The sequence below is a fragment of the Mus pahari genome, chromosome 17, assembly GCF_900095145.1.
Source record: "Mus pahari chromosome 17, PAHARI_EIJ_v1.1, whole genome shotgun sequence".
In the NCBI taxonomy this organism is placed as follows: domain Eukaryota; kingdom Metazoa; phylum Chordata; class Mammalia; order Rodentia; family Muridae; genus Mus; species Mus pahari.
In genome coordinates, this window is record NC_034606.1 from 38,021,406 (window position 1) to 38,047,617 (window position 26,212).

Here is a 26,212-nt window from a genome sequence, read left to right on the forward strand (position 1 = left end):
GGGAAGGGGAAGGGGAAGGAGGGGAAAGGGAAGGGGAAGGGGAAGGAGGGAAAAGGGAAGGGGAAGGGGGAAAGGGGAAGGGGAAGGGGAAAGGGAAAGGGGAGTGAGAGGGGAAAAGGAAAGGGGAGGGAAGGGAAGGGAGAACACGCTGTTTGCTTAACTTAAATTCTTTGCAGATTCCTCCAGTACATCCATTTTTAACTATAATTATTAAGTGCAAAAGCATGTACAAGCTTTAAAAAAGACCTAGCAGCTTATATCATGGACAGTAACTCTGTGTGGTGTTGCTGGAATGTCACAGGGATTCTACAGAGCCCAGGTCAAGCCCTTCCCTGTGAAGCATGAAAAAACAGCTGCTCAGACAGTGGAAGCTCTTCTCTATTTCAGGGTGGCAGAGAGTACTCTGGAAACAGACGCCAGACTTTATTAAATGCTGCACGTGGCAACAGATGAAGCTATTTACTTCATTTTCCTTTCCTAGTTTATATCAACATGGAGAGTTACAACTGTTTTCTGATGTTAAACCAACCTTGTTTTCCATCAATGAGCCCTGCTCAATTGATGCTGTACAACCCATGAAGTAGCATAGGCTAAATTCCTGCTTTAGACATATTTAAGCTGGGGTGGAGGGGGGCGGGGGGCCTCGGACAGTCTACAACAGTGATGTGTTGCTTTGTGTGAGTTTTCTTCAAATTCTGTTTTTCTTATTTCTTCTTGTTTTTCTTTTTCTTTTCATTATCATTATTATATCATCATCATAATTTTATTATTATATCATCATTACTGTGTGCATGTGATAGCTGGGTGAGGACACATGCCACAGGATACATGTGAAGGTCAGAGGACAATCTTTAAGGGTCATTTTTCTCCCTCTACCTCCATGTGGGTGCCAGGCATTGAACCCTGGTCCTTGGGCACGCATGGCAAGCATCTTTAGCCCTGAGCATCCCAAGGGCACACATGGCAAGCATCTTTAGCCCTCAGCATCCCACAGGCACACATAGCAAGCATCTTTAGCCCTCAGCATCCCACTGGCCGGATTCCCCCTTTCACAGCTTTCTAAAGGAGTTTAGTTTAGTTTCTCCCTTAAGGAGTTTCTCTGTGAAAGGTTTTAACAAGAACTCTCTCCTTGATGGATACAAAGCTACCCGCTTACCTACCCCGTCCTCTGCACAAAGTGCTCCGTAATGCACCTCCCTTATCATCTCGGCAAAACCTGAGCAGAAGCTCCCTATCTTGGTCCTGCTACTGGTAATTTACATAATTACTCCTTAATCAATCTGGCTGGAAGTCGATAAATTTCACTGACTTTCTCAAAGAACAAGCTCCTGGTTACTTTGTCTATTTCAGGGATTTGGTTTGTTTCTTAGTTCATTGATTTCCGCTGTTTTTTTTATAATTTCCTTGTTGCTTACTTTGAGTTTGATTTCCAACTTCCCCCTAAGTTCTTGAAGTTTGAAGTCCAGTCTCTAGCGACTCCGGAAGGTGCCATGGACACCTGTGGCTACCACGTCTGCCAGCTGCAGTCTCAAGAGACAGCATACCTACAAAGAGGGCAAGCGCTCTCCAAAGCCGACGTGCAAAGGGCAGGAGGCTTAGTGCCCCCGGCACACTTTGGCTTTGTCAGGATTTCAGTCTTTCTTCCAGCAAGCCACATGCAGGTGTGCAGTGAAAGGAGGCCTGTTTATGTTCTAAGAGGCCGAGCAGGGAAAGGCTCTGGCTCTCCAATGGCTGCGCCATTGTCCCGTCTCTCTGTCTGATCCAGCTGTGCTTCCAGCAGGCAAAGCTACAGGCAGCTGTGGCAGCACCGAACACAGTCCAACCTGGGTTCAGCCAGTGCCATGAGCTGGTGCCCTCAGCGGGCTCTCAGCACAGCCCTTGTCATGTGTTGATCGTACGGGACCATTGCAGATCACATGTGATTCAAAGGGTAGTTATTGGCCCCCAGTGATAGTTGGAAAGGGAGGGCTAGACAGTAAAAGCCAGAACCAATCTGAGCCTACCGAGACACCAGGCCAGTGTCTGGCAAGAACAAAGCCCATGGCCCTACTTCCTCCAGAGCAGCTCCTGGGCATGCAGCTTCTGGGCGAGCAGCTGCCACCCACTCATCTTCCCTAATGTCCATTTTCCTTAGGTGTGAAAATGAAGCCCAGGAGTCTTACTCTTTCTTCCCCAAGCCTGTCCGCAAGCCCACAATGGCCAGTCTTTCAGATGAGACTCTGAGAGGCAGACAGGCCTGGCTTACATAATTTGTGTGATAGGGACACGTGTCTGGGGCTTCAAGCATGCTGGCTAAGCACTAGGCCACTGAGCTGCAGCCTCAGCCCTGTAGACACTGTCACCAATGTCCCCGCACCAAACACAGCATCCATCTTCAGTCATCGAGTCCTCCTACCACATGCAGATAAAACGGCCCTGAGTATGGACACAGCTCCTGCCAGCCACCTACACCCTTTAGGGAAACCTAGGGAAACACAGTGTACCTGGTTCAGCAAAGTGCTTGGCAGCCCTATCACCCACGACAATACCAGTGATGATTTTATGGGTTTCACACAATTCCAATTAAATCACATCATTCCTGCTCAGATGCCCCACAGGCAGGCCTTAAGCCACTGGCATAGCCCTCCCCATTCCTCAGAGGAGCCCACTACCCCACAGAACACAGACCCCTCTCCCCACTTCACCAAGGTTACTCAGGACGGCTCACAGGGCAGCTCTTCCCACCCAACTTGGGCCTTGGGTTAAGCTCCTCTGGTGGCCCCACTAGCCAGTGCTCGCTCACATTTTGGCATGGGGATAGCAAACAGCATGCCCACAGGGTGACCATAAGCACACTCACTTTAACTCTATGCCTGCACCTCAGTCACTGCTCAGAGCCCTGCAGCACCCTACTGTACACTTCGGAGAGGGGGAATCTCTGCAGGGTCTGGACAGGTACCTGGAGCTACTATTCACACACCCTCCTTGCAAGCAGCAAGCTCTGCTCCTGTTGGCCCTCGTGGCCTGAGCATCCCAGCTTTGTACCACTTTCAACCACACGCCACCAATCTCCTTCTGAAGAGGACTCCAAATGCTGAGTTGGAAAGCCCTCTAGCAGAAACCAGGAGACTCCTGGCAGCCTGCACCTCCACAGATGGACTAACCTTGACGTGGCCAAGGTCCCCCGTCTTGCTGCCCTCAGAAGGGTTTGTGGGTCTGTTCTCCACTCGGGGCCGGACCACCTGGCGGAAAGGACTGGACAGGGGAAAGCCGCTCACGCTGATTCCATCTGGAAAGGAAGACACAAGTCCTAAGTCAAACACAATTGTCTGTTTTGTGAGGCAGGGTCTGATTTGTTTGTCCAAGAAGTAGCAGGAAGGGACATGGTAGTCTCTATTCCCTGGTCTAATTACAAGGTGGGAAGGTCCTCCCTGGGCATTCATTCACACTGACACCACCCCTCCGCAGGCAGCTTCCTTCTGGGGACTAGTGTGGGGAAAGTAGACTTGCATGGAGAACAATGACCCACAAGTTCCAATGGGGTTCTCAAGGAACGATGTACTCGGTAAAGGCCTGACCAAAGGCTGGAGATCAGCTAGCTGCCAATGAGACCAGCCGCTGCAAAAGAACTAGAAGATTCTACCATTCTGTTTGCCATGTCCCATCTTGGCCCCAGCTTTTCATTCTGTGACAACCATCACTGATCCTCCAACATCCCCCAAGTCTAAGCCCTTCCACAGTGCCTCCCTGGGTACACTAACTAAAAACAATCCTTCCCTCTGACTCCCAGGACCTTCTATGGCCTGAGATCTGTGCCTGCTATGCGCTACCCAGGGCAGAGGCTGAGCATGAGGGACCAAATCAAGGAATACCGGGTACTGGAAAAGAGGGAAAATACATATCTGCAATGCCTTGGTGCTGGAAAACTTTGGAACATGCGTACCTTGCATACTCATACATACATACATACACATACATATACATACACACACATAATTTGCCTAGAAACCTCAAAAAACAATCATCTTAAAGCTTGTGGACTCTTCACGGGCTGAATGGCTGTGCTTTCTAACCCAGTGGAAGGTAGACGAGAAAGGTTGGTAGCACCATCCAAGGACAGGGGTGTTTCCAGCTGCAGTTAGGGCAGACGCCTGAGCGAGAGCAAAGCTGGAAGTGGCACAGGGCAGCTGCAGAAGCAAAAGAGACAAGCTGGGGGAAGATGTCACGGGAGATACTGGGAAGGAACTCTCTCCCGCTGGGGAACTAGGGAAGAACAGAAAATGCATGGAGCATCCCACCTGTGTTTATACCAACACAGGCAATCACAAATAGGATGTGCAGAATGGATTTGTCTGACAATTAATAGGAAGACAAGGATGAAAAGTCACAAACAGATGGAGGCAGCCTACCAGGACCAAGGAGCTTAGAAGTACTATGAGGATGGAGGGCATGCAAGAATGGTTAGAGTTGCAAATAAAAGTGAGCTTGTAGCGTGAACTTCACAGCTACCGTTTACAGCGTTCAATCTTTCCATTAGGAGAAAGGCTGCGGGCAATTTTAGAATGTAATTCTGAAATAATACTTCTCTTGAATTCAACCACAATATCACGATCATCATGACAACTGGGAAATGACAGCTGAAAGCAGGCGCTAGCCGTGAAGAGAAAGCAGCTGCTCTGGCCACACCAGCAGAGCCAGTCTACAAAGGCATATTCAAGAACTGGCAAGGTGCGTGTGCCCAGCTGCAGAGGAGCTGGCCTGAAAACTGGGGAACCGAGAGAGAGAAAGAACAGCTCTCAACATGAGTGAACATCATCCAATCATCAAAACCATGGGCGGTACAGAAGCGACCTTGGAGAGACTCCCCTGCACTCCGCCCAACCCTGACTTTACAACTTCAGGATCTCCAATCTTTGGACTCCAGAATTTATCCTCAGTGTCTTCCAAAGTTTGGAGCCCTTCTGCCTCAGACTGATCCATGTTCCTCCGGAGTCTCCACCTCATAGACAACCTGTTGCAGGACTTGCCGCCCTCCAGGACTATGTGAGCCAGTTCCTACTGTACCCAGCAGCAACCCCTCCTCTCTGATGAACCCTGGCAGATCTGATCACGGATCATGCAGCAGGCACAAGTGCATAGGGGCATCCAACTCGTTCCACACTCCCTGTAAAGTGGGCATTCTACACATGAGAGAGCCAAGGTTCCAATGAGGTGACTTCTTCAGTATTACACGGCCCATCAACACATAGCTAAAACCAGAACTCAGAGCCACCGGCCACACTGACACAAAAGCAACATCCTGAGCTCACCAGCATCCCCGGAGGTCCAAAGTATATCAAACCACCACCAAACCTATGGTTAGGGCTTACAAACGGCTTAACAACCAACCCTAGCAACAGGGTATGCTTTTTTTTTTAAATGTGCTTCCAGAAAGAAAGAAAAAGACATGAACGAACAAGGATATATATATATATAGTAACAGATACCTAAAATAAACTTGAATAGAATGTAACTAAAATAAAATACACTTGCAAAGGTAAAAGAAAGCAATGGGTGTCTCATGGGAGTCTGTCAGCGTAGGCTGTTCCAGGTAGAATATTTTTCAAAGATGCTTTCTCATGTATTCATAAAATCCATGGATGCCAAAAAAAGCCCATCTGGTTATCATAAAATATGCTCAAGAAAACCAGAGCAGTAGAAGCAGTTGGCTAAGATGATGAGCCAACACTCATCCTTAATTTCCATGGAGAAAGCAGCACGTTCGTTCATTCAGAAACTCTGCAGTGTGTTTAGGAAAGCAAAAGTAATGCCTATGGTGACAGTGGACGTGGAGTGGCACGGTCCCCAGCCTCCATGGACAGCCTCATCCGGACACTGCTTTCCCTTCATGGGTGCACACAGTGATCGCGCCAGACCTAAGGCCTTCTGCCTTTTCCAATGTCTGGAGGCTTCCCATTGTCTACCTGAACACATAGAGTGCTTTGGGGTTCCCAGAAAAGTTGTGGCTTTGGGTACAGGAGCTACTGATATAGGTGGGTAAGTGACCTTCTTTCCATAAGAGGGGATGGACTAGTTCCAGGCTTTATATATATATATATCAAGCTGCTATTAAATCATTTCTTTTTTTTTTAAGATTTATTTATTATATGTAAGTACACTGTAACAATCCAGAAGAGGGCGCCAGATCTCGTTTTGGATGGTTGTGAGCCACCATGTGGTTGCTGGGATTTGAACTCAGGACCTTTGGAAGAGCAGACGGGTGCTCTTACCTGCTGAGCCATCTCACCAGCCCTATTAAATCATTTCATATGGAATAAGATGTCAATCAAAAAAGTGATGATTTTCCTTGATGCTACAGTAAAACCATAGAAGGAAGGTAATTTGCTGTTGCCCTGGAGTGAGACATGCACAATCCTCTGGGGAGGCCACTAGTGCAGAGCTAGGAGATGTAGCCACAGGTAAGCTTGCTCTTCCTCCCTTTCCCTGTGTACTGTCACTGAATGGCCCTATGCTTGCAGCCTGCGGTTCAGCAGAGACAGCAGTGGCTTGCTAAGCTCCGATGAGAACCCGCTCTGCTTCCCACAGGTGAGTATGCTTCTTGCCACCTTTCTGATGAACACACTGGGAGCAGGCTGCTAGGGCCAGAGGCATCATCACAGGTCTTCATCCAGAGCCCAGGGCTGTGTGAATCACATCTGACGGTGGACCGCTTCACAGTTTGCTGACAGCTGGGGCAGGGTTGCCACTGTGGCCTGGGATTACCTTTATTAGTGGGCCGTGGCTCTGCAGCCGGCCGTGCTCTCTCCCATGACCTGCCCGCTCCCAAACGTTGTCCTCTGAGATCGGAAGAGCTGTTCAGCATCTCTGCCCTGGTCTGCTGTTCTCTTTTGAGAATAAATATGGATTTTTGGAGTTCTTAAAGAATGGTGTGACTCATCCCGAAGCACCCGGAAGCTGGAGGCAGCTTGCTTGCAGTCTTAACACAGGGGTATCTCTGTCTCTGGAATTCCTAGATGCCTCAGTCTTGCCACAAACATGTATTTTGAAAGAAAGAAAGAAAGAAAGAAAGAAAGAAAGAAAGAAAGAAAGAAAGAAAGAAAGAAAGAAAGAAAGAAAGAAAGAAAGCCTGAAATTTTGTTGAAACTTGATTTTTCCTTGAGTTAGAAAACATTAGGATGGAGAGAATATTTATCAGTGCCCGGCACACTCGTCTGCCATGAAATTCAGTTATGTCCTGCCTGTCCTCACAGGATCTTCATTTGTGACCAGGAGATGACACCGGTCCTGCTGTCTACACACCCCTGTGCCAGCACGAGCCCCCCGAGAATCTGTCTGAATGTGTGTCACCCTACTGTGCATATCTTGAAAGGGCAAGTTCAGGATCCTTGTCTGAATTCCCAGGCTCTGCCTACCTGCTGCCTACCTGGGTGTCCCTTCCTCACTCAGCATGTGCCCCCTCAGCCTCAACAGCTAGTCCTCACTCTCCCTTGGAGAGTCCTGCTGCCCCACTTTGTCATCAGAAACAGAGGTCAACCCCCCCCCCCAGGGCTCCATGAGAACTTTTCTACCTTGGCCACACTGCCTTTGTGAAGATGTTCTCATTAGCCATCTGCCTTCAGGGACCAGACACGTCCTCTGCCCAGTTCCCGGTCCTGTGGGCTTTTGGTCCTTTGGGGAGACAGGGGAGCTCTGGCTCCTGAGTTGCCCATTCCCTAGCTGGGTTCCCATGACAACCTCATTGCTGCTTTCATACTTGTTGCCCAGTTCTCTGCCTTGTTTTTTATACAACCCAGGCAGGCTACTGCCCTCTTCCCCAACCAGCTTTAACCTTCCTTGGTACCTCCTCTTCTCTGCCTGCTCAGCTCCTTACAGAAGCCTCCAGGGACCAGAGACCCTGGGCCTGCAGCCCTAACCTTCACATTCTGACCAGCCGGCCCGTCTAGGCCTTGGGAGGTTCCCTGGTGACTCTGAACACATGTTTATTCTCTCCTGCCTACTCTTTGTTTTTGTTTTTGTTTTTTTTCCATATTTGAGCTGAAAGGGGGGGTAATATCTTGGATTTTAATCCTGATCTATGATTGCTTTTGGGTTGTGTTGGCCATTGCGTGTGACTTTTGTTTTGTATTTGGTGGGCTGTCTGCTTTTGCTCCAAAGGAACAAAGCTAATGTGCTGGACTGCCTGCCCATCGTTATATTTAGCCCTGCCACCTACCTGCCTTCTGACTCACAGACAGTCATTTCACAGCGCCGCAGCGTAGCCACGGGAAAGGTCAGCCTGTCCCTGCCTCCCTGGGGCTCATAGGAGAGCATCTCTGCCGAGGTAGACAGCTTCGTGCCATCCCCCACACTTGCCCCAGAGATCTGTTTAATAACCTATGAAGTACATACGTTGCTAGGCCCCCTGTTCAGCCAGCATGTGGGAAGGCGGACTTTGTTCTTCCGTTTAAATTCCGGTTGGAAAATAACTTTCTAAGCCCCTGGGATGGGGACTGGGGTGTTTGTCACTCATCAGCAACAGGTGACTGCACTGCAGGCAACAAGAGCCTGTCTGTGGACCATCGATCCATCTCCTGGGCTCATCCTCGCTCTCACCAGCCAAGCTGTGGTGACTCACCAAGAGACAAATGCCGGGTGGGGGTGGCTGTTCAGTGGAAGGGGTGATAGGTACTTCCGTCCAAACAGGAAGAGATGGTGTCTGGTGGAGTTCAGCCCTGTACTGCTAGCTCAGGATCCAGACTGCCCAAGTATTTCCAGGGCTGTTCTCGCCTCCCTGTGACTGTCTTCTCTACTCTCACACAAGTTCTAACCCTCCTCATCTTTCCTGTTTTTGCTGTTGTTGGCCTCCCAGCTGTGGTCGCCCCTCTCTGCTGCCTTCCACATGGCCACACTACTGGTGCACATCGGCATCACGGCCACACTGCTGGTGCACACCGGCATCATGGCCACACTGCTGGTGCACAGTGGCTTTGCCTCTCTTTACTACAGCTTGAGTCAGGGCTTCTCACTGCCACAGTCAGTATACAAAGTAGGTGTGTACGGCCCTACCCTGATTCCATGTGATCTTCCCACTCTCCTCCCTCATTTCTCATGGCCCTTACCTCTACCTAGTGAGCCACACCCTCACAGTTACTGCCTGGGGTGCGTACAGGGCTGCTCTGCCTTCCTCTGTGCTGTAGATACCTAGGATCTTCGAAATGTCGGCCCTCCTCCCACTGTCCTTCAACTGGCATCAGGGTTACTGAAGGCTTGAGGAGTGACTACAACGCTCAGCATGGTGTGTGAACCATCCGTATAGACCGCCTTCCCCTTGGTGTAGACAGCCTTCTGCTGCCTACTTGAAAAATTCCTACTCATCCTCTGACCGTGTCATTCCAAAAGCTTTGGGCAGACCCAGTGGTCTTTCAGTGCTTGTAGCAGTGGCCTTTGAGACGTGGCAGAGCCAGCCCTCACCTGATGCTTGTTTTGGAGCCAACCGGATGTTTCCCACCCCCTGCTCTTTCACAGAAATTTCAGAATCACTCTTCAAGGTAAATCTTTAAGGTCATCTGGTAAAATTTCCATCCAAACTTTCAAAGCAATAGGTGAATTTTGGAAACATGGGAATGTCTTATGCCATTTAGTCTTCCTATCTATGAGTATGGTATATTTCTTTAAGATGTTTGTCTTGGGGGCTGGCGAGATGGTTCAGCGAGTAAGAGTACTGACTGCTCTTCCAAAGGTCCTGAGTTCAAATCCCAGCAACCACATGGTGACTCACAGCCACCCATAATGAGATCTGATGCCCTCTTCTGGTGTGTCTGAAGACAGCTACAGTGTACTTATGTACAACAATAAATAAATCTATAAAAAAAAAAAGTTTGTCTTGTTTAATAGTTTCCCAGCAACATATTATAATCACCTCTGGGAGGCTCTTATGGTATTTTACAGATCCATTCCTAAAAGCCTCATTTTTGTGGTAAATGGTGCTTATGGTCCTAAAAAAATTAAAGTCGGCTAAATTGCATACAGTAATGAGTACAGTGGGGGCTTGAATATCCTTGGCCCATGGGAAGTGGCACTAGTAGGAGGTGGGGCTTTGTTGGAATAGGTATGGCCTTGTTAGAGGAAGTATGTCACTGTTGGGGTTGGCTTGGGAAAGCCTTCTCCTGGCTGCCTGTGGAAGACAGAGCCACTTCCTGGCAGCCTTCGGATCATGATGTAGAACTCTTGGCTCCTCCAGCACCATATCTGCCTGCAAGCTGCTATGCTTCCCACCATGATGACAATGGACTGAACCTCTGAAACTGTAAGCCAAGCCCAATGAAACGTTTTCCTTTATAAGAGCTGCCTCGGTTATGGTCTCTTAACAGCAATGGAAACCCTCATTAAGACAAGCACTAATGTTAAGTTACAGCTTGATGGGCTTCTAGGGTTCTGTTCATAGTAGGGCACCCTACAAGATCATAGCATAATAATTCCCAGCATTCTCTGCTTCCTTACAGTCCTGTTGCTGTTGGTAGCTCTCTACCAATCTTGGCTGACACCACGAAGCATCAGTCTCGCTTGTTACAGGAAACTGTATCTCTATTCTCTGCTGTCTTTGTAGTCCTCTTTCTTTGATTTAGAAATCACATGAAGATATTCTTTCAGACTTCCAGAAGCAGAAGCCTCAAATCAGTGTCCATGGCTCTCCTTCATTTCATCATGGCGTTTGAGGCCCATGCTAGCATTCCTATGTTCTCCTGCTGTGTGGTATGCTGCTGTGTCAGGTCAGGAGCTCAGCCATTCTGCTTTTCGTGGACGTTTGGGTTGTTCTCAGTGGCACTGTTGGAGATGTTCTGTCTGCATTTAGGCAAGGACAGGAGACTTACAGCCAAGCTCTCTTCTCTTCTTCCTGCTCCTCTTCTTTTTAATGCTTTTCATTTTGAAAACTGAACCCAAGGGTTTAAGAATGCTAAACACATGGTCAACTGTCACCTGACACCTGCTCACAATGTGTGCTTAAGTTCTCTGCTCTTTTAATGTTGCCTTTTCATGATCTGATCTTCTCCCCCACCCCACCCCCACCAAAGACAGGATTTCTCTGTGTAGCCCTAGCTGACCTGGAAATAGCTCTGTAGACCATGTTGGCCTTGAACTCACAGAGATCTGTCTACCTCTGCCTCCTGAGTGCTGGAATTAAAGGTCTGTGCCACTATGCCCAGCCTAGAATTTCTTAATTTTGCTATCAATTGGTTTTCCGGTTGGTTGTTTTTCTGGTTGGTTGGTTGGTTGGTTGGTTGGTTGGTTGGTTGGTTGGTTGGTTGTTTTTCTGGTTGGCTGGTTGGCTGGTTGGTTGGCTTTCCGGTTGGTTGGTTGGCTGGTTGGTTGGTTGGTTGGTTAGTTGGTTGGTTGGTTGTTTTTCCAGTTGGGTTGGTTGGTTGGTTGGTTGGTTGGTTGGTTGGTTGGTTGGTTGGTTGGTTGGTTAGGGGTAGTTTTGTTTTGTTTTGTTTTGTTTTGCTTTGTTTTGTTCAGTTTGGTTTGGTTAGTGCTTCTCTTTGTCCATGGAATCTTTGCCTATGTGTAGGTCATGGAAATGCTGTTCTCTGGAAACTGGTGCTTTACTTTTTACACTTAGGTTTATGGCTCCTTTGAGCTAGCCTCCCTTACAACTACAGACCCCTTTCTTCCTCTCTCTCATAGCTACAGTCCCTTCTTCCCCATCTCCCACACAGCTACAGTCGCCTCTTCCCCTACTCCCTCACAGATATGTACTGTCTGCTGTATATATCTTCTCCAAGGGCTGTGCTCTCTTCCTGACAGCCTGGTGTCCAGTGCTGTGGAGCTCTGTCCTACTGACCTGTTCTGTGTGGTGCAGAAAGGCTGCTGCTAGATACACATGGCTATGGGCACTTCAATAGTATACGCACACCAAAGCACCTAAAGGATTGATTATTGATTTCACTTGATTTTAATTACTTTAAACTTAAGTAAAGTTTTTCCAGTGGCGACTATGTTACACAGCACAGATCTAGAGGGAGAAACAAGGCAATTTCAAATAAATTTAAAAGTAGCACTTTGCTAAACATGAGCCATAAAAAATGTATGGCGTTGAGGACATGGAAAGGGGCTGACCAAATTTAAAGGGCGCTAGAAGGATTTTCTTCAGGAGTGATGCTGGGATAGGGTTCTTAGCATGAAGAGGACATTAGCAGACAGAGCCTGGAGAATGAGGGTGGGAAAAGTGGCTGAGTGTGTGCAGAACCTCTGGGCAAAGAAAAGGAGTGTAAACATTTTCTGAAAGGGGTGTGTACATGCGCGCATGCGTGCACACATGCATGTGTAAGTGTGTGTGCTTAGGCGTGGGGCAGGGAGAGAGGAAGGGAAGAACTGAGGGAAAGAGAAAGGGAGAAGGAAAGGGACGAAGTTAGTTCTTAAGAGGCCTGGGCTCTCAGTGTAGAAGAAGCTAATTTGTGAGGAGGAAAGATTATGATAGTCGGGGGAGCTTTTGCTCTTCATATCAATTAAATCAATGCTCTGTCTTGGAACTTCAAGCCTTGAGCCTTGCTGGCTGCTTAAATGAAGGCACAATGTTTTTTGGATAAGTTCTGATTCATGGATACAAGCCCACTGTGTGAAGTATCACTGCCCTTAGTTTGTCCTTTGAGTAGCTGCCTTCTAGAGGACAAGTGTGGGGGGAGGGGCTGGAACATGCCCGCCTATTCTTATAAACAAGGCATTTAACCTCAAAATGACAATTCTCTGGTTTTGTTTCCCAAATTTTTAAATCTCAAAGTAACTTATGCTAATTCAACTACTTCTGGTGAGAATCAACATTCGCTTCTTTATGTTTCTCTTCCAGTAGAGAAACACATACAAATGACATTTAAAAGAGAAAAGAATCAGGGAGCTGGAGAGATGGCTCAAAGACTAAGAGCACTGGCTGCTCTTCCAGAGGGCCCAGGTTCAATTCCCAGCACCTCCATGGTGGCTCACAACTGTCTGTAGCTCCAGGCCCAGGGAATCTGACACCTTCTCACTTTCTAAAGCACACAGCACAGACCTGCAGGCAAAATACTGAAACAGACTTTTTTAAAAAACAGATAAGAAATCTGCATGCGAACATAAAGGACACGTTAGTGTCATCAGGACCACTGCTGTGGCTGTGCAGCCACACTGTTTGCCCAGGATCAGAAGGGCAGTGATCGGGGAGCCTGGCCTTAACTAGTTTTCCTTCTAGAAAATTTGCTCAGATATATCTAGAATGCCCTCCCAATCCTCTGGGACTTGATGTAGTGGCCCTGCCCTCTTCCACACTGTCTTCCTCCACATATCCCAAGAGGTGATATGGACACAGTGGGTGGTGTTACTGCAGCCTGGAACTCCTGAAAATCTCAGGAGATGAGAGCCAGTCTAGTCATCTTAGGTGGGAGCCTGGTTGGCCCAGTTGCTCCCTCCTGTCCCCAAGATCCACCACAAGCAGACCTCAGGTGACACTTCCTGTCCAGACGACCCACCTGCGTAAGCAGTCTCCAGCATACCCGGCTCCGTGGGAAGCATGCCCAGCTTCTACAGTGACTTCCTGAGAAAACCCCGTGGGTTGCAGGCTTCTGTGGCCTGCCTGACACTGCCCACCTCCACGCTGCCCAGACGGGCCTCCGTTGAACCCATTTCCACTCGGGCCCTATTCAAGGGCCTTTATCTAACAAATAAAACCAGGCATCCCAAGCCGGCCCAGCCCTTGAACCTCAGCTGGGTTCATGATGTCACTACTCCCAACCCCCCCAAGAGGGAGCAGGCAGGCCCAGCCCTGGGCTAAATCCTGAGAAGAGATGCCCTAAAGGAAAATGGCACTGACAAAGTGAAACAGCATCCGGGGATGCCACGGGGACTCACGGAAATAACCACCTTTGCCACTACAGCTCACTAAGAACAGAAGTCACAGGAGTGTGAGGGTGGCTAAAGCTGGGCTCAAATGGCAGAGGGATGAGCATGAATACAGATCCACCACTGGAGACTGGCATCAGACGCACAGCAGCACCTCAGAACACCTACACTCGGGAAGGGAAGGACCCAGCAAGACCAGAATACGGAGAGAGGGGGCATGAGCTCAAACTGCGTGGGACCTTGCTCGGGACAAGAATCCACATGATTAGAAGAGGATTTTGAGGAGGGAAGGCTAGAGACAGGCAGAAGAGTTGCTGGGAGCTTCTAACAGTTTAAATAAGATGCCTAGCGTGCAACCCTAGGAGGAGGGCAAGGGCAAGGCTACCGAGGAGAAACAACAGTCACATCTGCAGGACCAACAGGATGAAGATGAAAGTGCATCTCCGGTGGAACACACAAGATGGCAAAAAAGGGCATCTGCTGAGAGGAAGGGGGCTCAAAGGAGAAGACAATGAGAAGTCCCAGGCTAGTGCTCACAGCTGGTGTTCACCAGTGGGGAGCCCTGTCGCCTGTTGTGACCCAACACACAGTCGCCACAACATCACAGGTCAGAGTCCAGGAATGCTCTGTGCCAAAGTTGCACCACTGGGTCCCTTCTCAAAAGGCACCAGCAGCAGTGCCCGAGCATAACGTTCACCATCCTTTCACCCTCGGACACCAGGCCTAGGAAGACAGTTCATCATGGGCAGGGTCACTGCTCCATTTAAAAGGGAAAGCAAGCTGTCTCGATGCCCACAGAGAGTAATGCTTCAGAGGCTCACTGCTGTACCCAGCTAGAAGCAGCTCTGTTTGCTCTCTGGGGGGTGGGAGGCAGAGCCAGACCAAACACCTGGCACCACCCTGCCTGGCGAGACCTGGGACAGATTGTCCACCTTTCTGGGACTTGGCCTCCTGTTCTATAAAACAAACTGATTAGATGAGATGCCATCTCTAGCCGGCTCCCTGGTCCGTGAGGCTGAAGAGTCCCTCCTTCCCATACTGAATCTGAAATGCCATGTTTAATTACCGGTCCAACAGACACTGTCAGCGGGGAAGGCTGACATTTCTTTTATAAAACTAAGAGCCGAAAAGCACAGAGAAAAGGGAAATGGAATTAAATAATTAATTGGGAAGGAACCAAAAACAGAGAACGTGCCCACTGTGCTGTCAGGGCCAGCAACTCCAGACGGTTGTTTCCACCCACAGCATCAGTCCCAATAAAATCAAAACACTAATGTATCGATCCCTCTGAGAGCGCCTTGCTCACTAATGTGTCCTTCAGGCAGAGCGAGACATGGGGCAGCCTGACTTGATCGTCAAGATACTTTATGGAAAACTCCAGTGTAGAAATAACTTTTCCATCGGACCAGACATGGAAGCCTGCTAGGTGAAAGTATTATGAAGATATGGCTACCTTGTTTCTTCTTTTAAAGATATTTTATTGTGAACTGTCACACTAACAGAGGAAATGCCATGAAATAAATGTGTAGATTCTGAGGATGCAAACACTCAACACCAAGAAAAGAATCCTCCCCACCCCCTCCCTCCCCCCTCTGCTTTTCCCAGATTAAAAATATGTAAGATTCTGCCAGCTAGCTAGCAGACAGGCTTGTTTTGCCTCATGACCGTGTAAGCTATAACCTCCTCCTTCCACAAGGTCAGCCTGAGCCTGCCAGTTGAACCCCAGTCTGTCTGTCTGTCTCTCTGTCTGTCTGTATATCCCCACTCTCCAAGCACGAGCCACAGACACTCTAGTGCAGTCGCCATTTATTCTCGGATCTGTCTGGCATTTCATTATCTTTCACTTAAAGTTCTTTCATTCTTGTCTCCTTGTAGGGAAGGATTGTGTGTGTGTGTGTGTGTGTGTGTGTGTGTGTGTGTGTGTGTGTGTGTGTGTGTGTGTAAAACATATTACCATCCCTAACATTCTTAAAAATGTTTTAGTGAGAAGCAGAAAAAGATGACTTATGCAATAAGGCCACATCGGGAAGAGAGAAGGGCTCTTGGGTCCCCCCACAAATCCATCTTCAGTGTACTAACATGAAATTTAGATTTAAACAGGATGATAGAGATACATAACTAAGCATATTTCATCAAGTCTTGGACCTGCCCATCACTCAGTTGCTTGTTTGAAGGCAGGTTTGTTTCACTGTCCAGCCCAGGCCGGACTGAAATGCACCATAGAGCAGACTTGCATGGAACCTGCAGAGACCTGTATGCCTCTGCCTTCCATGCCTGGTTTTGTTGTAATTGCTCATAAGAGAACAGTTCTGTGGGGTTAAGTGTTCACAACAGGGTGTTGCCAAAACTACCTTCCTTGTCCACTGTTCAAGAACAAGGCGTTGCCATGACTACCTTCCCTGTCCACTGTTCACAACAGGGTGTTGCCATGACTACCTTCCCTGTCCACTGTTCACAACAGGGTGTTGCCATGACTACCTTCCCTGTCCACTGTTCACAACAGGGTGTTGCCATCACTGCCTTCCTTGTCCACAGTTTCATCATCCCTCTGGACAATGCACATGAGGAAGTCTGCTCAAATGACAGCAGGGTGTCCATGATCCTGGACTGTGTGCTACATCTCAGTGGTATATTTAACGGTATTCCTGTCCTCGGTCCTGTCAGGAGTCAGGGGTGGAGAACTCACAGCAGCAGCCTCAGGTGTGTGACCTAGGAACAATGGTGCCTCATGGTGTGGCTACGTCTTACATTGTCATGTGGGCAGTGTTCACCGAGTCATGTCCTAGGAACTGCAAAAATGAACTTTCTACCCCATTTTCAATAGGTAGCTGAGATACCAGGAGAAAGCCCCCTCACCAGCGGTCAGGTTCTCCAGGGACAGAAAGAAGAGGAAGGGAGAGTAAGTTTCACTAATCATCACCTTCAAAGTACCATTCTCCGATGGTGAGCAGCTCCCTCCTGGAGCGGTAGTAGAACCTGCTCACTGAAACACAGGGATCAGGCTGCCAACTTTTGGGTGCCAGTAGCTCTTTAGGACAGTCTCTGGCTCCACATCAGTGCCCATCCCCTCTGATTCCTTCCTTACTCTAGGTTTCCACTTCCTGTTCGAGACCCAGAAGTAGCCACTTATCTAAGAAGCACTGTCCTGAGCAGGAAGGGTGCCAAACACCACGCCTTGGGCAGAAGTGTGATGCACTGCTGCAGAGCCTGGCTGCAGAGCCTGGCTGCAGAGCCGGCTGCAGAGCTGACTGCAGAGCTGGCAAGATGCTAAGCTCTGGCTGAGTTCAGGACTGGGAGGTAGATGAGTGATAAAAGAGTAACTTTGTTTTAATAGCTCATGATTTCTTAGTGATACTTTTAATTCAAACTGTAGGCAGTAAGACTATTGAGCTCATATCCTTATACCTATTGCCTTCTATTTTCCACAGGAGAATCCTAGTTCAAGGCCAGATCCCAGTGATGGGGATAAAGAGCCATGAGCGTGCTGGTGGCAGAGCATGAAAATCAGAGTTTGGATCCCCAGAACCCACTGCAGCCATGGGCCTGGCAATCTGCCAACAGTCCCAGCACACAGGTGAGAGGGAATTCCAGAACGACCTGGCTAGACAGACAGTGAAAACAGTAAGTTCCAGGCTCAGTGAGAAACACTATCTTAATCTATAATAAAGGGCAATCAAGGAAGGTACCTCACATCAACCTTAGGCCTCTACATGGATACACATATGTGCCCCCCCACGCAATCACACACACACACACACACACACACACACACACACACACACACACACAAAGAATCATGGGCTAGAGAAAGGCTCTGTCAGTAGAGTGCTTACTGTAATAATATCTGACTTTAATCCCTAAAATTCATGTAAAAGGCCAAATCAAGTATTTCAGTTAAATTTCTGTCATGCTGACACAAGCTAAAGTCACCTGGGAAGATGACACCTCGATTGAAAACACGCCCCCATCAGACTGGCCTATAGACAAGCCTGTGGGGCATTTTCTTGACTGATGGGTAATGGAGAAGGGCTCAGCTCACTCTTGCTGTACCGGAGTGTATGAGAAAGCAAGCTGGAGCCAGTAAGAAGCATCCCTCCATGGTCTCTGCTTCAGCTCCCACCTCTGGGTTCCTGTCTTGAGTTCCTACCCTGACTTCCATTCTGTATTCTGTGAAGTGAAATAAACCCTTCCCTCCCCAAGATTTTCTGGGGCTTTTTTTGATGGAGATTGTTTTTGTTTTGTCTGTCTGTCGGTCTGTTGGTTGGTTGGTTTTGTTTTAATGTAAATGGTTATTTTGCCTGCTTGTATGTTGTATAGCACATGTATACTTAGAGCCCATAGATGCCAGAAGAGGGCATCAGATCCCCAAGACCTAGATTTACTGACAGTAGTAAGTCACCATATGGGTGCTGGGAATTGAACCGGGGTCCATAAGAACAGCTAGTGCTCTTAACTGTTGAGCCATCTCTCCAGTCTAAGTCAGATTTGATCAGAGTTTTATTACAGGAATAGAAACCTAGCTAAGACAAATGTATTTGTAATCTCACTAGCCGGTCACCCTAGTCTATTTGGTATTTCAGGCCAATGAGAGACCCTACCTCAAATAAAGGTGGGTGATTCACGCACTGTGCTGCACATCTTTATTCCAGCACTCCGGAGGCAGAGGCAGGTGGATCTCTACGAATTCAACGCCAACCTGTTTTACTCAAGTTTCAGGCCAACAAAAGGCATATAATGAGATCTTGTCTCAAAAAAAATAAAAGCAAAGGTGGATGGCACCTCAGAAATAACACCCAAGATTATCCTCTGGCCTTCATATGAGCATATACACATACTCAAAACTACTTGTGTACAGACATGTGTATACACATATGCACCCTCACACATATGAACATACCAAAAAAGTTAATCATTAATTTACTTCAAAATAATATACACTTAGGAATTATTAATCACAGTGTTAACCTTAATGATGTAACTACTGACAACATCTTAAAAAGTACTTGAACACAAAATATCCTCCCCCACTGCTTTTTAAACCAGCATAGTGTGTGCATACTGTTAGAGCCAATGGCCATGACACAGGACCTGTACACTCAACCTTCTAACACCTCCTGGGTATACCTCCCGGGTTTGGGTTCTACTGTCTCTCTAGCTGTCTTGCCAACCCTCCAAATCTTCAAGAAGATAATATTGATAGCACAATGCTTACTTTCCTGTATCCTGGCAATTGATCCTGACTCTTGATTACTGAGACTGGAGGATGTAGACCTGAAAATCCTGGCTCCCATTTCATTACATGAGAATCTAAAAACATGTTGTTCTATTGGATTTGGGCAGATTCTGCCCCTGTCAAAAACTCCAGTGATAATCAGATCTCCATTATTTCATAAATCACTTAGCATTTTGGCTTGAAGTCTAACAATTGTGTTAGAGTGTCTTGGGCTCCCTGGGTCAGTGTCCTCATGCTGTACTGTTCAATAAAGATGTCCTGGTCTACAGAGTGAGTTCCAGGACAGCCAAGGCTATACAGAGAAACCCTGTCTCGAAAAACAAAAATAAATAAATATAAATAAAAAAATAAAAAAAATTTTAAAAATGTCAAGGATTTACTTTCATTTGAGGAAGTTTTCTTGAAGTCTAGTTAACAGGCTGTGGCCTTCCGCTCTGCGTCTCATGGTGACCCACGAGGATGCGTGTGCAGGTGATGCGTGTGCAGGTGATGCACGTGCACCTGTTCTGGGTCTTCTTCGTCTTCTCTCATTTCCCCTTCTCATACTTCTTCAGTTTGCCTCCTCTTTGTCTTCTGAGTCTCCATCATTCACCCAAGACCAAAAGCTTTGCTTGAGTTTTGAGTTCCCTCCTACGTTCTTTCCATCCCAAAGCTGAGATTTTCCCAACTTGGTATTATGCTCCTCTACAACTTGAATTGTTTCTTGGTTTCTTTTGACTAATTTGAAAGGACTTTATAAATCTTCTTCACTGTGTACTCCAGCACACTGCGAGAGGTTCTAGCATGTTCTGCTCCCTGGAGTTCCTCTGTTACACTGTTGGCCATCTTTACTGAGCTAGTTGACAGTGACTGTTAGGAGAAATGGCTCCAAGCTGCCCTGACTTTGAAAACCACACATATTTTTTTTCAGTGCTCTGTGGTGTTCTGGCCATGAGAGTTCACAGTCTGCATGGTGGCTACACACATGCAGCTATGTCTTCCTGTTCCTTTAGATGCTACTCCACATCAATTCCTACAGCATCTACTCAGTCGGACCTTCACTCTTATTCTACAAGAACTTGGCACTCATATGCTCCTGGAATACACAAGAGCCCTGTACACAACATGTTCCAGTTGCTATTCTGGATCTGACCAAATGAATGGCCTCGGGCTATTCAGGGACGGCTGGTCTGTCCCCATCAGCTACCAAGTTCCTATTTCCTCTTATGTGACACTGAGGACTCTCAGCTGCCAGTGGTTTTGATGCACTTGCTCATGATTTGGAGTCTCCACAGGACCCTGATGTTTGCTTTAGCTACACATTTTGCCTGTGGGTATTTGAATCCCTGTACTTGTTTGGTCTCCTTTATTAGGCAACCTAAAGACAAGCAACAACTAAGACAGCTTAGCACCATCCACCCATTCCACTGTAAACAGAACAGCCCAAGCAGTCAGACAGTTCTGGTGGTTGTACAGCACTTCCTGGTTGAAAGGTTGACTTCTCCTACCCTGGGGGAAGATAAATCCTGCCCAGGAATCCCGACTCAGGAGGTACTGGCTCTGAGGACGCACTTTAAAAGTCGAAACAGAATCAATCAAAGCAGCATTCTGGTAGCAACTATCCCCCCCACCCCCACCCCCGCCACTTTTGTTTTTGCTGTTTGTTTGTTCGTTCATTTATTTAAATATCAAACCTACCAAAAAGCTACAAGACAGAAATGAAGACCCTTCACCAAAAGCACTTGATGTGTTTACTTTCTCTATTCATGTTCACAGCATCTTTTCTGCCTGAACCATATCACAGACAGTGTGAGCACAGCTACCCCTCCCTGTAGTGGTTCTGAATACTCCCCAGGACGCGGTTCACTCTGCTGGTGCTTCACTATGGCTTCCAATGCCCTGTCACGGACACGACAGCATTGCCTAACATGTGTGTACATCCAATCCCCCCCCCCCCCGCTGTCTCCGAACTTGGATGCAATGGAGAATTACACAAAGCCTTTGACTATTGTGTTTCTTCAACGTCCGCTGACAAGGAACAGTTTTCCTGTTTCCTTTTACAGAAATCAGGAAGTGTAGTAAAACGTACTTAAAGAATTGTTGGAATTTTTAAACAGGAACAGATATGACGCACAGGCCTATAACCACAGTAACTTGGGTAGCTGAGGCAGGGGAATCACAAAGTCAAGCAGGCCTGCATAGGCAACTTAGTAAGGACCTGCCTCAACATTTTTAAAGAGAACTTTTATCACTTACTAGAGACACATTCCTCAATGAGGTAACTCTTACCTAACAAACCCAAGGCCCTACTACATTCAATCCCCAGTATACCCCCCACCCCACCCCCAAAAACCATATGAATAACAACAATCACAAAGTGGGAAGTCCAGCCTTCACTCACAGATCCGATCGGGTTTCACAGCTATTATGCCTCTTCCCATCTCTCGGTAGCCTGTGCCAAACTGTACAACATCTATATTGCTGTCAGCTCACAAAGCTGCATCGAATTTCAGTAGCCAAAGCTAACTAATGTGCTGAGCCCAGTTCCAAGTTTCTGAGACAGTCCAGTCAGGAGCCACAGGGACTCCTCGCCCAGCTCCCATGGGCAACAAAGAAGTCACTGCCACGAACTCACGGCTGTCTCCAAACTGAGACTGAATGATACCTAGGTAGCTTCTCAGAACTCACAGAGTGCCATGTGTCCCACTTGCTGGGTAAGGGTCTCTGCTTGTTCTATGATTGCTGTGTAAACAGCCTGAGCAGCTGCTGACGAGTATCGACAAAAGATGTGCCCTCATTAATAACCATGTTCCTATATCTAACTGACCAGGCACTAAGTCAGCCCACATTTATAAACCCCTAGGAAACCATAATTCTAGTGCTGATTTAATTCTATTTTATGAGATCAAAGCAGTTTCCCCAGATGATAAATCCCAACCTACCTTAGCCTGTGGTAAACAGGAATGGTCTATGGACAAAGTAAATTCAGGAAACCAGCAAAGCACAAGGAGTCAAAGATTCCTCCAAGAGGCCTCTCTCCTCCTAAGTGACGGCCTGACACTAGTGGACAGTGGCAGAGGGCCACTCCAGTGCCTTACTCTGAGTGTCCCATGCAAACCTCAGGTAGAAGACATTTCCTGGATACATTCCAGGGATGTCTGAGAAAACATCCAGCGACAGGGAACTGAATGGAGTTTTGGGACTAAGTAACATTCACTCTGCTGAATGCCTCCCCTTGGGGAGAAAAAGTTGACTATAAATAACCTAGGTGGTGGTTCTAGGAATCAAGCCCATGGCTCGGTGCCCTCTGGACAAGTATTCTGCCCTGAGCTACACCCCCAGCCCAAAGCAGGTTCTCCTGATCCCCTACATGATATCTGATGTTTACATGTCCTGATATGTTAAATCCACTGGGCTTTCTCCATTTCTAGCATATCTGATATTTATTTTCCTGCCCTCACTAATAATGTAAAAAGATCATTACAGAGCTCCATAGAAGGCATTTCAACCCTGGCGGGGCAAACTTTAGGAAGGAACAATAGACTCAACTCCCAGCCAATGCCCTTACTGCTTCCTGTGAGGCTATGGGACACAGGGTCCTGGTGGAAGCAGTGGCCTCACAGCATGAGGTACACAGCATGGTTCTCCTCTCCAGTGTGAGAGGACACATCAAGAAGATGAGTGTCTGCAGTCCAGGAAGAAAGCCCTCACTCACCAGGGACCAAATCTTCTGGAACCTTGACATGAACTTCTGGCCCCCCAACTATAAGAAATGTCTATGATGAATGCTGTCTATGGTATTCTGTTAAAGTGACCTGAGCCAAGACAGGGTAACAAGGTGAATTTTTATATAGCAATTGTTTCAACAAAACCACAAGGCAGCTAATCTCTATATCCCTCACACATGGACTTGAGATCCCCAACAATTCCTTAATGATGTCTTCTGGGGGACAGTCTTCACAAGAATGAACATGAGAATTACAACCTGGAACCCCACAATGAGAGGAGGGGTGGGGGAAAAGATATGTCATACACCCTTGTCCCTCATAGCTAAGATGCAGGGATGAAAAAGTCAAGGTCTTTGTTCCTATCCCAAAGCAAAGAGACAGAAGATGAGTGAGTGACAGATAGAATAAAGAGTGAGAGCAGAAGAGTGGGGACTGTCTCTGCCTGCAGAGATGCAGCAAGGTAGGCCTGGATGCAAGGAGATGCTCAGCCTGCAAGGAGAATACAATGCAGGTCATGCAACACTGGGAGCAGGGCCACTCGGTAAGCCAGTATAACTGCAGAGGCCCTGCAGAAGCAGGCTGAATAGGTAGTTATGGGCCGAGGTCAGGAAGCTGGAGACTACTCACAGAGGGCAAGCTATGAAGGTAATTTCCCATGACAGAAGAATAAAACCCTTAACTCGGTCTTCTGCTTGCTCTAATCCAACACTAGGGCATTAATATGCTGAGATGCTGGAAGAGACTGACCTCGAAACAGAGTCCCGGGGCTGAGGCAATAGCTCAGTGGGTGAGAGTCTTGCAGTCTAAGCATGACAGCCTGAGTTCCAACCCCAGCATCCACATCAGAGCTTTAGTTCTAGCACTGAAGACAGAGGCAAGTGGATTCCAGAGGCTCGCTGGCTAGCCAGGTTAGCTAATGACAACCTTCAGTTCCAAAGAGAGAATCTTTCCCAGGAGACTAAGGCAGAGAGCGAAAGACGTCGCCTAAAGTCCCACTCTGGTCTTATATGTGCATGTCTGTGCTTGTATGTGCAGGTATGTATGAAGATATACACATGTGCATATACAAACACACACACAACATTCACAGAGGGGTGAAGAGTTCATTTCCAGACAGTTAGAGACAAAAGACACTTAGGCTCTGGGCGACCTTACCTGCTACCATACCACCCTTGGGGCTTTGGGGCTCAGGCCTTTGATTTCACCTACAGGGCCCTCCCAACTAAAGCAAGCTGTATCTGAGTTACAGCCCACATCTGCAGGGTCCCAACCACTCATTCCGGTAAGAGACACTGAGAACTCTTACAGTTCCAATTCCTCACAGCCCTAGAAATAGGGCTGTGATCACTCACAAGTTAGAAGCTGCGGACACAGACTTCCAGCAGCCATCCAAGTTCTGGGGGCAGGGTCCACCATCTCTAGTAATAGACTGAATATCTGTGCCTTCTTCTAAAATACCCATGCTGAAGCCCTACTACCCAAAGCAACTGTATTAAAGACGAGCTATGAGCCGTCAGTAGTAGGTAAGCGATAAGGCCAGGGCCTTCATCCAGGGGAGCAGCCTTTTTACAAAGAGAGAAGGAGCATGAGAGAGATTCTCTCTCTACTATGTGTGGTCACAGGCAGATGGCCATCTGTGGACCAGGAAAAGAGCCTGAAACTCTAACCTCAGGCCCCAGGTCCATAAGGACTAAGGAGCTGGTGTAAGCCACTTCATCTAGGACTGTTGCAACAGTAGCCCGAGCTGACTCATACACCCAACCAGGCCCCCAGTGTCTGGATCCAGGCTTTGTAACTTGGTGTAAGGAATCTGAACTAGTATGCCTAGAGGGTCTGAGCTCATGCTGTGAGGGATTCCCACTGTCCCAGACTGCTAGACAAGCACAGGCTCTGAGGGAACACTTTATCACAGCTGCAGTTACACTGAAAACTGCAATTCTTACATTCCACACATTTCAGGTGACCTACCTGCAAAATGACAACAAAACAGTCAACGGGGCGTGTTAAGAAACCATTAAGTACATTGAAATACACTCTCATTACTTCAGCTACACACAGTAACTCACTACTAACAGCGTGGCCACAAGTCCAGGCAGCTGGAGCTAATGACTGACATGAGGGCAGGCTCACCATCACTCAGGTCCTGGAGGAGATTCTCCTGGCAAGAGAAGTCCAGCTTTGCCTTGATGTTGACGGTGAAAGTAGCCACCTTCCCGGGTTGCAGGGGGAACTGGGCCAGCGTTTCTTCCAGTTTCCAGCTCAAGAAGTCGCCATACAACTTTTCTGCAATGAGAACACAGAAGTGAGGAGGATGTGCTCTGGGCGGCCTAAGGCTTGCCTGTCCCCCAGGAGAAAGAAAGGCAAAGGAAAAGCCAGCATTGCGTGGTGGATGATCAAAGGGCCAAGGCCTTCCAGAATCAGGAGACCATGATAGCAAAGCTACATGATACACTGTCTCAAACAGAAAGAAAACAGGAGAGAGGGGAGGGAAGGGGAGGGGAGGGGAGGGGAGGGAGGATGGGAGGGAGGGAGAAGATAGACAAGAAAGCTCAGAGCAATACCAGGAGGACAATGCCCTTTATACTGTACTACAGCCTCTCCCCTTACCTGAGACATGAACCTAACCAGCATTAAAACTGAAGCTCAGAGAATCCCCTAGGAGAACCTCAAAGAAAGTGTGTGTGTGTGTGTGTGTGTGTGTGTGTGTGTGTGTGTGTGTGTGTGTTTAACTCAAGGAAAGAAAGTGGAACAAAAATCAATACTCAATCAAGCATGTGAGCTCTGGGATCACATCCCTGAACTTGGTCCCCTCAGCTCTTTGAATGAGTACAGTCACACTTCCTCTGTCACTCTCAAGAAGGCTTGTCAGTAGATGGGGCCAGGGTTGAATTTTGTGAGGTAAAATGGGGCTATGTAACATCTCAGTACAGTAGCCTAGAACCAGGGAAGTGCTTTAGTGTGGGATACAAAGGTGGCTCCAAGTCACTACACCCATCCTACTCATCAGATGACGAACTGTCAACACACAGAAATGGATAGCCGTGGCTCTGGGGACACAGAGATAAGGAAGATGTGGTCTCTGCTCTGGAAAGGATAGAGGCCTGATTGGGGAGGGGGGCAGGGTTGGATAAAACCAGGAGGGTTTCTAAGACTGTTCCAGATGAGAAGCCGGCTTCTGCTCAATATGAAGCTTCCTGAAGAACTTCTGCTCCTGTTGCACACCAAACAGGTTTGATAACTGTCAGCTACCTAGAACTAAAATAAAACTCACTATCCTCTTAGAGTCCCAGATTTGCAAAAAAAAAAAAAAAAAACAAAACAAAACAAAATACAAAAACAGTTCTCTCAACCACCTGTCCTCTCAATCAAGATGTATAGCTAACCGGGCAGAGGGAACACCTCGGAAAACTATAAACATGATACTCTTCTTGTCTGCTTAGTGGCTTTT

At 47.7% G+C, this 26,212-nt stretch overlaps 1 protein-coding gene across 5 annotated transcripts in view; it reads right to left on the reverse strand.

Moving 5' to 3' along the window:
• The window catches only part of Trappc9 (trafficking protein particle complex 9), a 476,366-nt gene that overhangs the window by 313,669 nt on the left and 136,485 nt on the right, over nucleotides 1–26,212 (reverse strand). For all 5 annotated transcript variants that reach the window (XM_029547720.1, XM_029547718.1, XM_029547722.1 and 2 more), the window contains 2 exons: nucleotides 24,895–25,047; nucleotides 3,144–3,268 (listed from right to left, as the gene is read on the reverse strand). In XM_029547720.1, the coding sequence (XP_029403580.1) occupies nucleotides 3,144–3,268; nucleotides 24,895–25,047 (278 nt within the window). The remainder of the gene's footprint in view (nucleotides 1–3,143; nucleotides 3,269–24,894; nucleotides 25,048–26,212) is intronic.